This window comes from Phaenicophaeus curvirostris, chromosome 14 (assembly GCF_032191515.1).
Source record: "Phaenicophaeus curvirostris isolate KB17595 chromosome 14, BPBGC_Pcur_1.0, whole genome shotgun sequence".
Taxonomy (NCBI): Eukaryota; Metazoa; Chordata; class Aves; order Cuculiformes; family Cuculidae; genus Phaenicophaeus; species Phaenicophaeus curvirostris.
Genome location: NC_091405.1, coordinates 7,701,558 through 7,715,738, shown reverse-complemented (window position 1 = coordinate 7,715,738; position 14,181 = coordinate 7,701,558). Strand labels below are relative to the sequence as shown.

The following is a 14,181-nucleotide window of genomic DNA, read 5'->3' as shown; positions in this document are numbered from 1 at the left end:
GAAGGGAGTGTGAGGGGAGGGAAAAACCTACAGTTCTTTTTTTCTTTTTTTTCCCTTTCCTCTTTCTGACCATGCCCTGTGGACTGGGTTTTTTCTGCTCCAAAACTGCTCTTTCCAGCCCTCGCCCAGGGTTGGCAGCAGGAGGGCAGAGCCCTGCGCGGTGCCCTCAGAAACAGGGGGTCGTGGTGGGCAAAGAATTTTTGGGAGCCTTGTGGATGGGGTGTATTGCGCGTGCGGTTGTGTCCCAGCCCTGGGATGGAAGTGCTGCCCTCGGATGCCAGGGACCTACTCTCGTTGCAGGGATGTTTGGCTTTGCCAGCTGCCGCAATGCTACATGGCTGCGGCGTGTGGCTGGGATCCCGGTGCCGGCTGCGGCATCTCATGTGAGCTCTAGCTGTTCCCAGGGACCAGAAGCCAGTTGGCAGAGCCTAGGGATGCTCAGGACGTTATACATTCATCTCCAGCCTGAACCTCACTGGTTCTGCTTTGAGATGCTGCCCTGCCCAGTGGGGTTCTTTGGGACTGGCCTCATCCCAGTGGCCCATCCAGGCTTAAAGATGCCCAGTGGCCTCAAACAAGGCTGGGTGATGGGAGCAGGCACAGCCCTGTTAGCATTTGCCTTCCTAAATTACACTTGAGTTTCCTCCCTTGTCCCCGCCGGAGCACACGGGGCTTCCAGACTTTTTGGTTCCTTGCACTGGAAAAGGTATCGCCCACAAGAATCTCAGTTTGATTCATCTAAATATAAAACTAAATAGCAAATGGTATAAAGTTCATTTTTTAATGTGCTGCCCCATTCCAGTTGGGCTGCTCTCTTTATTTTTTTTAAAGGAACTGTGATAAAAAGCAGTGATAAAGCCAGGACTGTTTTGTGTAGGAGTCGGTATCTGCGTTATCTATCTCCCTTTTTCACTCTCCGAGCAGCTCTGTTGTTTTTTACTCTTATCTTGCTCCACCAAAATGCCAAGAACAGGAAAAAAAAAAATAATTAAAAAAAAAAAGAGGCAGGACAGGCACGCGTGTTTGCACAGAGGGAAACTCAGGGCCCGTAGAGCCGGGCATGAATGGCTATGCCGCTTGGAGTTTGAGAAGGAGGAGAGTTGGAGGTGCCAGGTGAAGGTGCTGGTGATGGAGGGGCTGCAAAGGGTGGTGGATGCATGTGCTGGTCCAGCAGTGGCTGGAAAGGGTGGGCTATAGCAGTGGGGTTTTGGGGGGACAGCATTGTCCCAGCAGCCCCTGGTGACCTTCATCTGCTGGGCTCAGTGCCAGGAGCCCACCCAACTGTGTTGTACCTTCTTAGGGTCCTTTTCTGCCTGTCCAGCCCCTGCTCATTTCTGGAGACCCTGAAGTGGTCCAGGATGGCACAGGGAGCTGTAATCAGCCAAGACACCCCAGCCAGAGCATCTTAGGTGATGGGTCTGCTGGCCTTCTGGGCCAAATCCACCATCGTGTTGTCCCCACCCCTCCATCCTTCTCTCCACCTGGTGCCAACATGGACTGAAAGTCTTGGATTTGAGGCTGGAAACTGTCACAGTTCCCTTCCTGGTAGCTTTTAGCAGTGGGGTGGACCTGGTAGGACCTGAAATCGCCTCCCATGGGGAAGGCGATGGCTCTGGCGCAGCATCTCCGGGGTAATTTGTTGCTTGATTAAGAAAGAGCTTGACCTCTGGCCTCGCCGTCACCTGGTATTGATGGGCTCTGCGTGTCGTGCTTCTGAGTGAGCATCCCTGCCCCCAGCCATTCCCTACTGGAATGGCTTTATTCCAGGTGGGAGAGAGAGTACCAGAACTGAGGGATTTTCATCTAGAAAACTCCTTTTGGCCAGCAGTGATGAGGTACTTGGTGCAGGAGCAGGGGTGGTAATTAGCCCTCCATATCTGTGCCACCTTGCACAGTTGGAGCCTGATCTTCCTGGATTGAGTTTCCTTCTGTCTTATTTGGGGTACCCAGCTGCTGCCCAGCCCTGGACTTGCACCAGGCTGCTCAAATCCTGCCTGGATTGGCATGGAGTTAAACGTCTCAAACTGCTCTTGGATGGGGATTGGGAGGGAGGACGCTCCAGGATGCCCCCAGGAAGGACCAGACCCTCCTACTGGCTGCAGAGGGGCCCTGCCAGCTGCCTCAGTTTCCCCTCTGTGCACCGAACATCTCCTCACACCAGCTCCCTCACGAGCCTGGAAGGCAGGACCGCGTTAAGCATCGTCTCCCCTTCTCACAGAGCAATCTGCTCCCATCCATCTGATGTGCCGGGGCTGGGGACGGCTCTATTAGACTCTCTCCTCTCTTAAAATCTATCAGGGTGTTATCGACCCCATCTGAAACGTAAAGTCACTTCATTGTCATTGTCCCTGTATTTTCTTTCTCATTATTTTCCCGTGCCCCGCGTGGCCCGTTTCCCCCCCTCTCATCCCCAGCCGCTGTTTGATATGATGCGGGCTCTCTCGCTATTAGTATTAGTAATCGCGGCCCCTGAAGTGAAACAATCTCCTGTAATCTATCAGCGGTTTATCGGCCCTATCTGAGCGCCGGGAATGGCTGGGCTCGGCGATGGCGCCATGCTCGGCCGCTGATAAAGTTACAGAGTTCAGGCGGTGATGAATGTTAAGTAACTGCACCCCGCACAGATAGGATATGGACTTGGCAGGGGGAGCAGCTCCGGCTGAAACCAATCTCTCCCCTATCAGCAGGGCTACTTTTTCTCAGGCTCTGCTTCTCCCCGGCTCTTTTCTTTCCCCAACAGCTGCAAGCGGGGGCTCCCCGTGGGGTAGTTGGTGCCGCGGAGCAGGGAAGGTACTCGGGGTGCTGCATCCCATGGGGGTTTTGCTTCGCTGGGACGGGGATGCCAGCCAGGGTGCTTTTTTACGGTGATCGGGACGCTGCGGGGTGTGGACATGAGCATCCCCCCGCCTGGTAATTGCAGCATCTCTGTGAGCATTCTCAGCATCCTCCCATGTCATGAGAAATCACAGCGGCCCCCGCCACCCTCCTTTTCCCCTCCTAGATAAACAAGGCCTCAATACATTATAAATTATAGAATCATAGACTCACCAGGTCAAAAAAGACCCATCAGGTCATCAAGTCCAACCATTCCTATCAAATACTAAACCATGCTAAATCTAATCATAAATTATTATAAATACCCACCCTGAGCACTTGCAGCACTCACATCCCCCCATCAGTGTCCACCCCTTCAGTATCCCCCTCCATTCTCCCACTATCCTTTATTCCCATCCTGGACAAATTAAGACTAAGTATTTATTAATTTAATAATAATAGTTATTATGAATACCCCCCATAAGCAATTGCAGCGTCCTCCACTACCCTTCCTTCCCCTCCTGGATCAATTAGGCCTAAATACTTTATAAATTATTATAAATCGCCCCAACGAGCAATCGCAGCATCTCCTCCCTCAAACAGTTGCAGCATCCCACTAGCAATTTTAATATCTCCCATTACCTTTATTGCCCTCCTGGATAAATTAGAGAGAACTTAATAATAAATTATAATAAACACCCCCTCCATCTACCCCAAATTCTGTTTTGTTTTAGTTTTTTTTTCTTGCCCTTTTAACACAGGGCACCGCAGGAAGGGTCGGGGCAAGTTTTATCTGGGGGCAATGGAGAAGGGCCCCGAATTAGAGATAGTGGTTGGGGCCAGACCCAGTGGTACCTATCGGCTCCGTGCACGGGGCTGATATTTAATGTGGTGATATCCAGAGGGGGAGCCTGGCCCTGGGATGCTGCAACCCGTCTGATAGGGAAAAAAGTTGATTTGTGCTCAAAAAGGTCTGTTTTCCTCTAAAACCAGGGTCTCAAGAGGAGAGTCTTGCCCCTGGACCCCCATGTTTGGAAAGCATTGCTATTTGCTACTGGATCCCAGCAGCATCAGCCAAGGGCGGGGAAAAATAACCTGCTGGATAATGTGACCTTTGAGGACCAGCGTCATTTCCCTGCTGCTGAAACCTCATTTGCCCTCGGCCACAGCACTTGGCATCCCCAATCCCCGAGAAACGGGCTTAGGAGCACCTGAGGTCATCAGCAAAAGCAAACATTAATACATACTGGGGAAAGAATTGGGCGAGAAGAGGCAGGCTGTTGTCCCATCAGATACTGGTGGGTTTTGGATTTGTAGCTTAGGTTGCTCCCTAGGCATTGCTTGCTGCAGGGTGGACATAGCACAACCTTGCTACCAGACCCTGGGGAATCCCTGGGCTGTGCTGGACCTCGCTGAATCACCGGAGATGGTGCAAGGAAGCATCAGGAGTGGCTGTGATGCTCTCCAACAACGTATTTCCCTGGGCAATACCAGCCCTCATGGCTGCAAAATTTGGAGGAAAATAGGGAGGTTTAGGGGCAGCGGCACAGCCCTGAGGACGTGATGCCTGGACTAGATTCGTAGAATCATAGAATAGTTAGGGTTGGAAGGGACCTTAAAGATTGTCTAGTTCCAACCCCACTGTGATGGGCAGGGACGTCCCACTAGCCTAGGCTGCCCAAGGCTCCATCCAACCTGGCCTTGAACACCTCCAGGGATGGGGCGACCTGTTCCAGGGCCTCACCACTCTCATGGTGAAGAAATTCTTCCTAATGTCTAGTCTAAATCTGCCCCTCTCCAGTTTATACCCGTTCCCCCTCATCCTATCACCACAAGCCTTTATGAATAGTCCCTCTCCAGCTTTCTTCTAGGCTCCTTTCAGGTACTGGAAGGCCGCTATAAGATCTCCTCAGAGCCTTCTCTTCTCCAGGCTGAACAAGCCCAACTCTCTCACCTGTCCTTGTATGGGAAATGCTCCCGCCCTTGGATCATCTTTGTAACCTCCTCTGGACCTGTTCCAATGGGTGGTGTGGAGCCTCGCCTGGCTGCTTTGGATTTATTGAGTGGTTTGTGGGTTTTTTTTTGCTTTATTTTTAATCAGAAGATGGATTCGGGGTCGAGGAGGAACCAGAAAGATGAGAGCCTTCGTTGTGCTGCCTACATAGTCCCACCAAGCCAAGTGAAGCTGGGGACATCCCCAGGGTCCCACCAGTGCTGAGTGGTGACACCCCAGAGCCAAGCACTCTGAGGACTTGCTGTGCCACCTCACCACCTGCCCAGCCTTTGTATTTTTTAAAATAAGAAGTTTTTGTAGTTGTGTGCAGGCTGATGAATGCCAGACGGCAAAGGCAGGTTGCCCCCAGCTTGCACGTGTTTTCAGTCTACATCCCGCTTTCCTCCATGGGGACTTCTCTCCTCCTCCTCCTTTTACTCCTCCTCCCCACTCCAGAGCTGGTGGGAAAGTCTGGGGCTGTTGCTATTTTCTGTCTGTTATCAAGGCCTCTTATCGCTTTGCTCTTGTCTGCATGCCGGCTTTTGGAGCGTCCAGGGTCTCACTCTCGGCAGCCTGGAGAATTGCCCCCCCTTTTTTATTTTCTATACTATTTTTCCTTTTATTTATTTACTGGTTAAGTACAAAGAATCAAGGAAAGGTTTATTATTCCTGCGACAGGAGAACTTGAATTTGAGTGAAATGGTCAAACCATTAGCTGAGTAAGGATGGGTTTTCCTACCGCTGGAAAAGCCCCAGGGATAATTACCCTTGCGCCTGCCCAGGAGCCGCATCCCCAGCCCGTGCATGGGTGACACAGGCACATTGCCTCCGCTTCCTGCAAGTTTTTACAATTGCTGTAATTTTTTTAAAAAAAGAAGAAAAAGAAATCCTTCCCTGTTATCAAAAAAAAAAAAAAAGAAGGGAGAGGGAGGGAGAAGAGTTAATCGTTGAAGCGGAGTATCTTGGAAGGGAGCATTTTTTGGCTCTTCCCCTCTCTGTAAAGCCAGCCTCAGTAATTCAGTTTTAAAGCATGAAAAAAGGGAGTTGATGAAATTCCACTATCAGCACTGAACCAATATGCAAAATATCTCGCCGAAAATCAAATAGCTATTATGTTTTCATTTCCATTTCAGCGTATTTGCTTAATGAAGAATAGACAGATCAGGCAAGCCGAGGGAGGCTGTGTGCGGTGATAACTGTGCAGGGCTTCCAGCAATCCCGGAGAAGTGACGCTCCGCTCCCTGCTCCTCACTCCCTCTCCCTCTCTTTTTTTTTTTTTTCCCCCTCATTTTTTTTTATTTTTTTTTTAAACTATCCAGTAGTTCTTTTAACACACGCAGCCTAGAAGCACTGGTGGCAGAGAATCCCTGCCCTCAGGGGTGGGCAGGCGTGCTGGGAGTGGGATGCTGCAGTGGGGCAGCCTGGATGTGGGGACGCATCCAGGGACTGGGGTGACGTAGGACGGCGATGTTGCTAGCCACCCATCATCCCTGTAGGCGCTCATTGATGCTGCGGTACCCGAACCCCAGGTTTTGTACAATTGCATTTAAACAAGCCATTCCCAGCCAGGGCTCTGTGTTTGGGGTGGGATGCGGGAGGTCTGGGCACCCCTGGGTGTCATCCATCCCTCCCTGGCTTCATCCATCCTTCCCTGGCTTCCCTGGCCAGGCTGGAGATGATACCAAGCCACGGAGCAGCCAAGAGTTGGGTTAACTTTATCAGAAGCCCAAGAGCCGTGAAGGCGTGAAAGAAGAAATTAGCCTAACAATGTTTCATTTACAGCGAGAGAAACGATTTGTTAGCTGGCGATTGTTTCTGAATATTATCAGAGCCTTTTTAATTGTGCTGGAACTGAAATTAGCAGAATTAGAATAAATTGCCTTCCCTTCTCCGGCAGCCTCTTTATTCACGCTCATTGTTGTCTGCTTTGTATAGATTATGGGCTCTTTGTTCTCCTGCTGTAAATATACATGCCTGGAGTCACAGAGAGCAGCTGAGGTCTGCAGAGGGTTTGTCACCGTGCGTTCCCCTTGCCTGTGTGCCGGGTTTGGCGGGGTGGTACTGGCTGGGGCACCGGGCATCCCCCAGCAGGGCTTCGTGCAGCACAAGCCACATGCACCGCTCTTTCTTTCACGATTTCAGTGCAGCTGGGGATGCTGTGTTGCCGTGGAAACAGCACTGTGGGCTGGCAGGGCTGTTCAGGGGATGCTGCTGGGGTGTCCCCGGTGTGCGCCTCATTTGCACCCATCCTGCATCCTGCTTGCACCCGCTGCAGCATCCCCCGATGTCTGGGGCTGTGGGCGCAGCATGGGGGCTTCGTTGCGTGTCCTGTATCAGCCAAGGGGTGCTGGGCACCGTGAGGGATGGTCTCTGGGGTCTGTGACCCCTTTAGGACAGGTGCCAGGGGGATTTGGTTGGGAAGCATGGGTGAGTGGTGCACACAGGTCGCTGCCGCTCGCTTCCCAGGAGAGCGTGGGGGTCATTCCCAATGCTGTCTGTGAGAGAACTGGGCATCCCTCGGGGAACACCCCAAAGCAAGGTGGTGGGTCTATAAACTCCTCTCTGCAAGGGTACAAGGAGCCCCAGGGTGATGCTGAACCCCAGGGCTGGCTGGGGACAGGAATCTCCCTTCCTGTGGTGTGCAGAGCTGCAGGGCATCTCTTCTGGGCCCCGTACCCATGATGGAGTGGGGAAGGACCCTTTGCCACCAGCGTGCTTTGTTTCCCAACTGGAAAAATACACCATTTTTTTTCCCCTCCCGTTCATCCCCCCTAACCACCCCTCTGTGTGCCAGCAGGTTCCCTGGCAGCAATGGAGGAAGGCGAGGATGCCACAGCGAGTGAGAAGAGCCCCTCGGAGAGGGAGGAGGCGACCTCGGACCGCGAGGGCTCTGCTGAATGCGACACCTCCAGCTCCCCCAGCAGCGAAGGTGAGCCATGCCGTGGCAACGAGTGGCTGCCTGTGGTGTCCCCCCACCATGGGGACGAGCTTTGTCCCCAGAGCAACTGACTTGAGACACAGGCATCCTGGGCATCATCTCTGCTGTCTGTACATGGTGCTAGTTAGCAAACGAAGCATCCTTCCTGCCTATCAAGGGGGTAGGTTGTTGGTTAAGCAAGACCCCCTGCTCTCCCTGGGGTGCTTCACGCCTCCGGGAACCTTCTAGCCAGCAGCTGGTGATGGCAGTGGATGGTGGTGAGCAACTGGCCAAGAGCAAGGATGCTCCCCAGCACAGAGGGGCTCCTTGCGTCTGGCGCAGGAAGGAGCAGCCTCAGCTCAGCCAGGGGCAGCCGCGTGCTGAGGGGGGCCACAAGCTGGGGAGCTGGAAACCAGAGGCGGGTTGCTCATCGCGATGGCTGCTAATCGTAGAATCACCAGGTTGGAAAAGACCCACCGGATCATCGAGTCCAACCATTCCTATCAAATACTAAAACATGTCCCTCAGCACCTCATCCACCCATCCCTTAAACACCTTCAGGGAAGGTGACTCAACCACCTCCCTGGGCAGCTGCCCAATGACCCTTTCTGTGAAAAATTTTTTCCTAATGTTCAGCCTAAACCTCCCCTGGTGGAGCTTGAGGCCATTCCCTCTCATCCTATCCCCTGTCACCTGGGAGAAGAGCCCAGCTCCCTCCTCTCCACAACCTCCTTTCAGGTAGTTGGAGAGAGCAATGAGGTCTCCCCTCAGCCTCCTCTTCTCCAGGCTAAACACCCCCAGCTCTCTCAGCCATTCCTCATAAGGCCTGTTCTCCAGCCCCCTCACCGGCCACCCTGTAGCTGTTCCATCACCTTTCACTTGCCCCAGTGCTGAGCCGGCAGCAGCACTGGAGGGATGTCGGGGTGCAAAGGGACTCCTTGGGGTGCAAAGGGACCCCCCCAGGGTGCAAAGCCACCACCGAGGTGGCAGGTGCTGGCACCGGGAGCACTACGGATGGGGCTGGGGGCCAGGGCCGTTGCTGCTGCTTCCTGCCCGCGCCACCGCCTGCCTGCCTGCCGCGCCATGCCATGCCCCACCCCAGAGGTGGCTGCGTTTCAGGGCTGGGCTGAAACAGTCCCCAGATATCCTTTAAGTTCCTTCCTGTGGAGGTGGGGGCAAATCCTAATCAGTTAATGTTTGCAGTGCCCTTCAAGATAACCACAGCAGGGCAAGGCTGTGCCGGCTAATGAAGCCGGCCAGTCCTCAGCAAGCACCCGCTGCCTTCATCCACCGGCAACCAGGGAGCAAAGTGCCCCCCAAAACCACAGGAGCCACCCTGTGATTCACCAGGGAAGGGGGTGATCCTTGCTGGCACCCGAGGGCTGTGGCAGGGTGGGCTTGGCAGCAGGGAGAAGTGAGCCGCTCTTATCTGATGGGGGAGCCGGGCTGGGGGCGAGGGAGCCGGGAGCCCGGGCGCGGAGCTGCACCTGGCACTAGTCTGCCTCGATAAAAAGGTGATAGCAGAGATAACGCTGAGCAGCAATAACGGCCACTAAAGCTTTCAGCGCGATGGATAAAAATCGATATGCCAGGCACTTTGATTTATAGCCAAAAATAATAGGACTTTTATACCCAGTGATTGATTTATTTGATGTTAATCATTCCGCTTATCACCTGTATTAATAATCTCCAATGCCGGTGACGTCACCCCTGGGTGTTCGCTCTGGCGCCGATCGATTGGGCTCCGTGCTGGTTATCCGCCCGGGACGCCAAGGCAAACATGTACTTTGGGCGCTAATCTTCCACACTGTCATATGCAGATAGGCCTTATCAGCTGCATCTCCAGCAGCAGTTAATGGAGAAAATAATTGTTATCAAGTTGCTATGAATACGCCACAAATAGAGCCATGACGGGAGCCGGGCTAAACCGGGTAACATGGGGCTTGTGGTGGGATGGGAGAGAAATCCATGGGGAGGATGTGTAGGTGGGCTCGGCTCTCCTTATGGATCATCCCACGGGACAAAAGGGACCATACAGCTAGGCAGTGAAGGGGTTTGGACATATGGATTTTGAGGGGGAGCTCCCTCCATGCACAGGAACGTGCTTGAGGGTGAACCCACATGCATCCTGTCCCCAGGATGTCACCAGTCTGCTGGTCCTGACCCCCATGGGATGCTGCCTCTGAAATTCCTTGTGTGTGAGCTTCTGCCTTCCTTCTCCTGCTGCAGAGTCCAGAGATGCCCCGGAGAGCCCAAAGGAGACGGAGAGGCCAGATCCTGGAGAAAACCCACGGGAGGCAGACAGTTGGAATGGACCAGGTGAGTCCCCAGTGTGCGACTGATCATCCTGCTCTGTCTCAGTTTCCTGGCTGCACCACGGGTGGGAGCAACCAGAGCAGCCCTCAGGCATTTACCACCTCTTTCAAAAACCAGTATGTGGAGGACTGGGAGCATCAGGTGCTGGGCTGGTTGCAAGCACCAGCACTTCTTCTGGGAAAGGCGGTGGTCCCCCATGTCCCCTGAGCCACAACTGAGAACATAGAAAGTGATCTTGGAGCAGTAGGGATGCTGGCACCGTGGCTGGCATCACTCTTCCCAGCGCCAGGAAGGTATGGACCCCATCCTGCATCGCCCCGTGCTTGCGAGGGCACTTTGCAAACACCCTGGCAACCACAAGAGCGACGCTCGAGCGGTTTCGTGATGGTTATCAAAACCCCAAGGAGTGAATACCGCCGTCTATCTCCCTCTAGGCATCTCTGTGCCGGGGCCGCCAGCGCTTTGGCAGCCTGGCGAGGCTGGGCACGCCGTGTGGGTACCCCGCGCCCTATCACCCCACTATCTCCAAACCGACCCGCTGATGGGGTTACAGGCAGGGCATCTCTGTGCTGATTGGGTTTGCGGGCACGTGTCCACTGAGGATGATGCGGAGCAGGAGGATGGGGACGGGACCGGGGGGAACAGAGAACTCCCAAGAGTGGATGTGCCACATTCCAGGCCCCACATTTCATGCTACCCACACCCTGCTTCTCCCAGGGGACCTCCAGGATCTAATTTTGGAGCAGTCCTATGGAGCAGCTCATGATGAGAAGGGGTGACCATAGTGCCGGACAGCGATCACCCTTCAGTGATGGACGCGATGGAGTGTCCGTGGTGTGTCCCCAGAGCCTTCTGCATGGGCTGGGCGATGGAGAAGCCCTGGGAAATGCTGGCTGCCAGCGCACGTGCTCCTGCAGCTGCCGAACTCCCCACGGCCCCGCAGGGAGCCATGGCCCCGCTCCCCTTTCCTGCCCCATCCGAGGGGAAGCGCTCATCGGCCCCGCTGATATCCCAGCCCTTCCTGCGTGCCGGGCAGGAAGGAGCTGCGAGGCCACCCCCAGCTCTTCCTTATCTACTCCCTGGCCCTTTGCCCCCGGCAGTGCCGGGCTCCCTGCTCCTGCATTGGCATCCTGGTGCAGGGCAGGAGGGGGCTGCGGGGCCAAACCCATGGGTGTCCCCATACCCTGGGGGTCACAGCACTGTGCAACCCCATATTTAAGCAGAACTGGTGGCTATGGACCACGAAGCTCTGGCCATGCTTTCCCTTCCCCCTCTTCCCTCACTGGAGCGGGTTATTTGCATTCTTTATGTAAAAGAGATTTTATTATCGCCTTCTCCCAGCCCATCTCTATTCTGGTAATTGGAGTGGTATTAATTTCTGTGTGGCTGGGAGTTGATGGCGGTCCGGCGATGCTGCAGCGATAGGGTGTTCCTTTCGCACCAACCGCCGCGATAGCCCGTCTATCAGGCACTCTGCAGGCTCTGCACTTATCAGGGATGGAGCTGGCGAAAAGGGAAACTCTGAGCAGCCTGAATTTTCTTTTTTATCTGGCAGGATCCGCCGTATGTCAGCAATGGCAGCCGCGAAGATGCGGCATGGCGGGGGGGGCAAGCGGGCTGCTCCGGGTGTCTTTGTTCATACGTGTGGGGTCTCGCCTTCCCTTGGCACCTTTCGGGGGGGCTGTTGGGTCACCCCCACTGTGGTTGTGCCCTCTGGGTCTCCACAACTGCTGCCCAGTGGGTTCACCTCTGTCTCAGAGGCTTGGTAGCGCGGGGATGCGGTGTGCCAGGACCTTGCCGTGGTGCATCTTGGCCCCACGTGCTGGCAAGGGAGAAAGAGTATTTTGTTTTATCTTTGAAACGACCTTGCTTGCTGGAGGGGGCTGCTTGCCCGACTGATATGCAAATCCCTGGGAGCTGGAGGCTGTAATCCTCAACTTGGGAGCCTTTACAGATGTGCCACCCTTCAGTCACCCCAACTCAGTTCTGCCTTCTGGAGGTATCCTAGGATGGAGTATGGCCACACTTCACACCCGCTTGTGCCAGCTGCTTCATTCTCTGGCAGGGCAAGAGAGGGCACGTGCATCTTCCCCAAACTCCCCAAGCCATTCCCCGCAGCACTGCCTGCAGCTCTTGGCTGTGCCCCAGGTTTCTGTCTTTCCCATCAATTTTTATTTGCTCTGGGGTGGGATATGTGGCAGAGACTTTTGCGAGCACCTGCAGCCTCCGAGCTCTCCTCCCACCCCATTGCTGCCCAGAGAATCTCACCATGTCAGGCGAATTTTCCTAGAGGAATAAGGTACAAAACTCTTAACAAATTTCATGAATGTGAAGTTAGGGTGGGAGAATGAAGAGAGCCGAGCCACGTTGAGAGACAGGCTGCTCAAGTGCATTATGAGACACTGGAGAATCCCCACCAGGGAGGCTGCAGCTTCTGGGAAGCCTAGCTGGCGCTTGCATCTGTGCAAGGTGGGATGAAGCATTTTGCTTTTGTCTCTGTGGGAAGACCAAAGGGCTGATGACAGGGAAGGGATGGAGCAGACTGAGACAAACCCAGGATAGCTTTTGCCCTGTCCACTCTGGACCGAGTCCCACCACCCTCCCTAAAACAGCAGCAGTCACTCCTGGAGGGTTCCTCACCCCCTTTCCTACATTGGCTTCACTATTTGGGTCCTCACCAAGACTTCTACCTCACTAAGCCCCCAGCTGCCTGCTGCTGGCTTGTTCTGAGTTTATTTAATTGCTCCTGGGTGGTAATGATGACTCTGGATTAATTATGGAGTATGGTTCAGGTCGTCCTCTCCCAGAATCAAGAACCCATCCTCAGCACCATGTGTGCAGGATATCAGGACAGGACAGGGCAACTTATTATATTTTTGGTGCATCTAATTAAAACTGCAAACTTTTTTTTTCCTTTCCCCCTCTTTCCCCACTGCCTCCCCCTTCCCCTTTGCCTCTTGCTCGCCTTCGGTTGTGTTTATCTGCGCCGCAACTCCTGCCTGAATAATCTCCAGCTGCCTGGAGTTTGTCTGCAAACCTCAAGGTTTATTATCGGGGCAAGCAGGGCACGGCGAGGAGGGACGCCTTGTCCGGATGGCCAGCACCGCGCCGCATCTGCCCCATCGCTCCCCCTTCCCCTCCGCCCTGGTATGTGTGGGTGGGAAAAATTATTCCAGCTATTTCTTTTTATCGCTGGGAGCCGGGCTGAGCAGCAGATAGTTGTGTTTGTGTTAGATTGCTGGGGGATGGGGAGAAATTGGGGGTCAGGGAAGTAGCCCCCTAAGTTCGGGGGTTCCCCAGGATGCTGACCACACCCCCCCCCAGCATGGCTTCTGTCCTGCAAAGAGGAGCAGGACAGTTGGCATCAGGCTGGGGATGGAGCCAGCAAGGGCAGTGGCACCTGTCCTGGGTTGGGGACGTTGAAGGGGACATTGTCCCTGCTAGGGTCTGGACCTGCAAGTCCCTGCCCTTAGTTCAGTCTCTGTCTGAGGACAATGCAGGGTGGAGAGATGCTCAGGTCAATCTGGGGACACTGACAGGGTGAAGGGATGCACAGACTGATTTGGGGATATTGCTGAGGAGTGGAAGGATGCTCAGGGAGGTGGTTGAGTCACCTTCCCTGGAGGTGTTTAAGGGACGGGTGGATGAGGTGCTGAGGGACATGGTTTAGTGTTTGATAGGAATGGTTGGACTGGATGATCCGGTGGGTCTTTTCCAACCTGGTGATTCTATGATTCTATGATTTGCAAACAGTGCTGGTGTGGAGGGATACTCGGGCCAGTCTGAGGACACTGCTGGGTGCGGGGGATGCTCAGGCTGGTTTGGGGACACTGCTGGGGTGGGAGGACATCTGGACTAGCTTTTCCCACAGCCTGGCAGGGACACCTCTGTGTTGGGCAGTGCCCCAGGCTATTGAGATGTGCAGGCAGTGTCCCCCACTCTGTCCCCATCCTCCGCTCGATTTTCCCTTGGGAAGGAGAAAAATTTCTTGCACGTTTCCAGCGAGAGCCCTGAGGGCAATGCTGCGGGGCTGACAGAGACTGACAGCTGCCAGTCGCTGCTGCTTCGCCCCTCTGCCCTGGGCTGGATATGAGAACCGGTGAGTTTCAGGGCTTCGTACGAAGTGAGGTCCCACCCTGCT

At 54.3% G+C, this 14,181-nt stretch overlaps 1 protein-coding gene across 4 annotated transcripts in view; it reads left to right on the top strand.

Annotated features, from left to right (window-relative positions):
- Positions 1-14,181, top strand: part of ZFPM1 (zinc finger protein, FOG family member 1) — a 35,683-nt gene that overhangs the window by 7,397 nt on the left and 14,105 nt on the right. For 2 of the 4 annotated variants that reach the window (XM_069868147.1, XM_069868146.1), the window contains exons 2-3: positions 7,605-7,736; positions 9,954-10,043. In XM_069868147.1, the coding sequence (XP_069724248.1) occupies positions 7,605-7,736; positions 9,954-10,043 (222 nt within the window). Of the gene's footprint in view, positions 1-7,604; positions 7,737-9,953; positions 10,044-12,808; positions 13,188-14,181 lie in introns of those variants that run through there. The other 2 variants (XM_069868145.1, XM_069868144.1) reach the window with 1 other exon arrangement.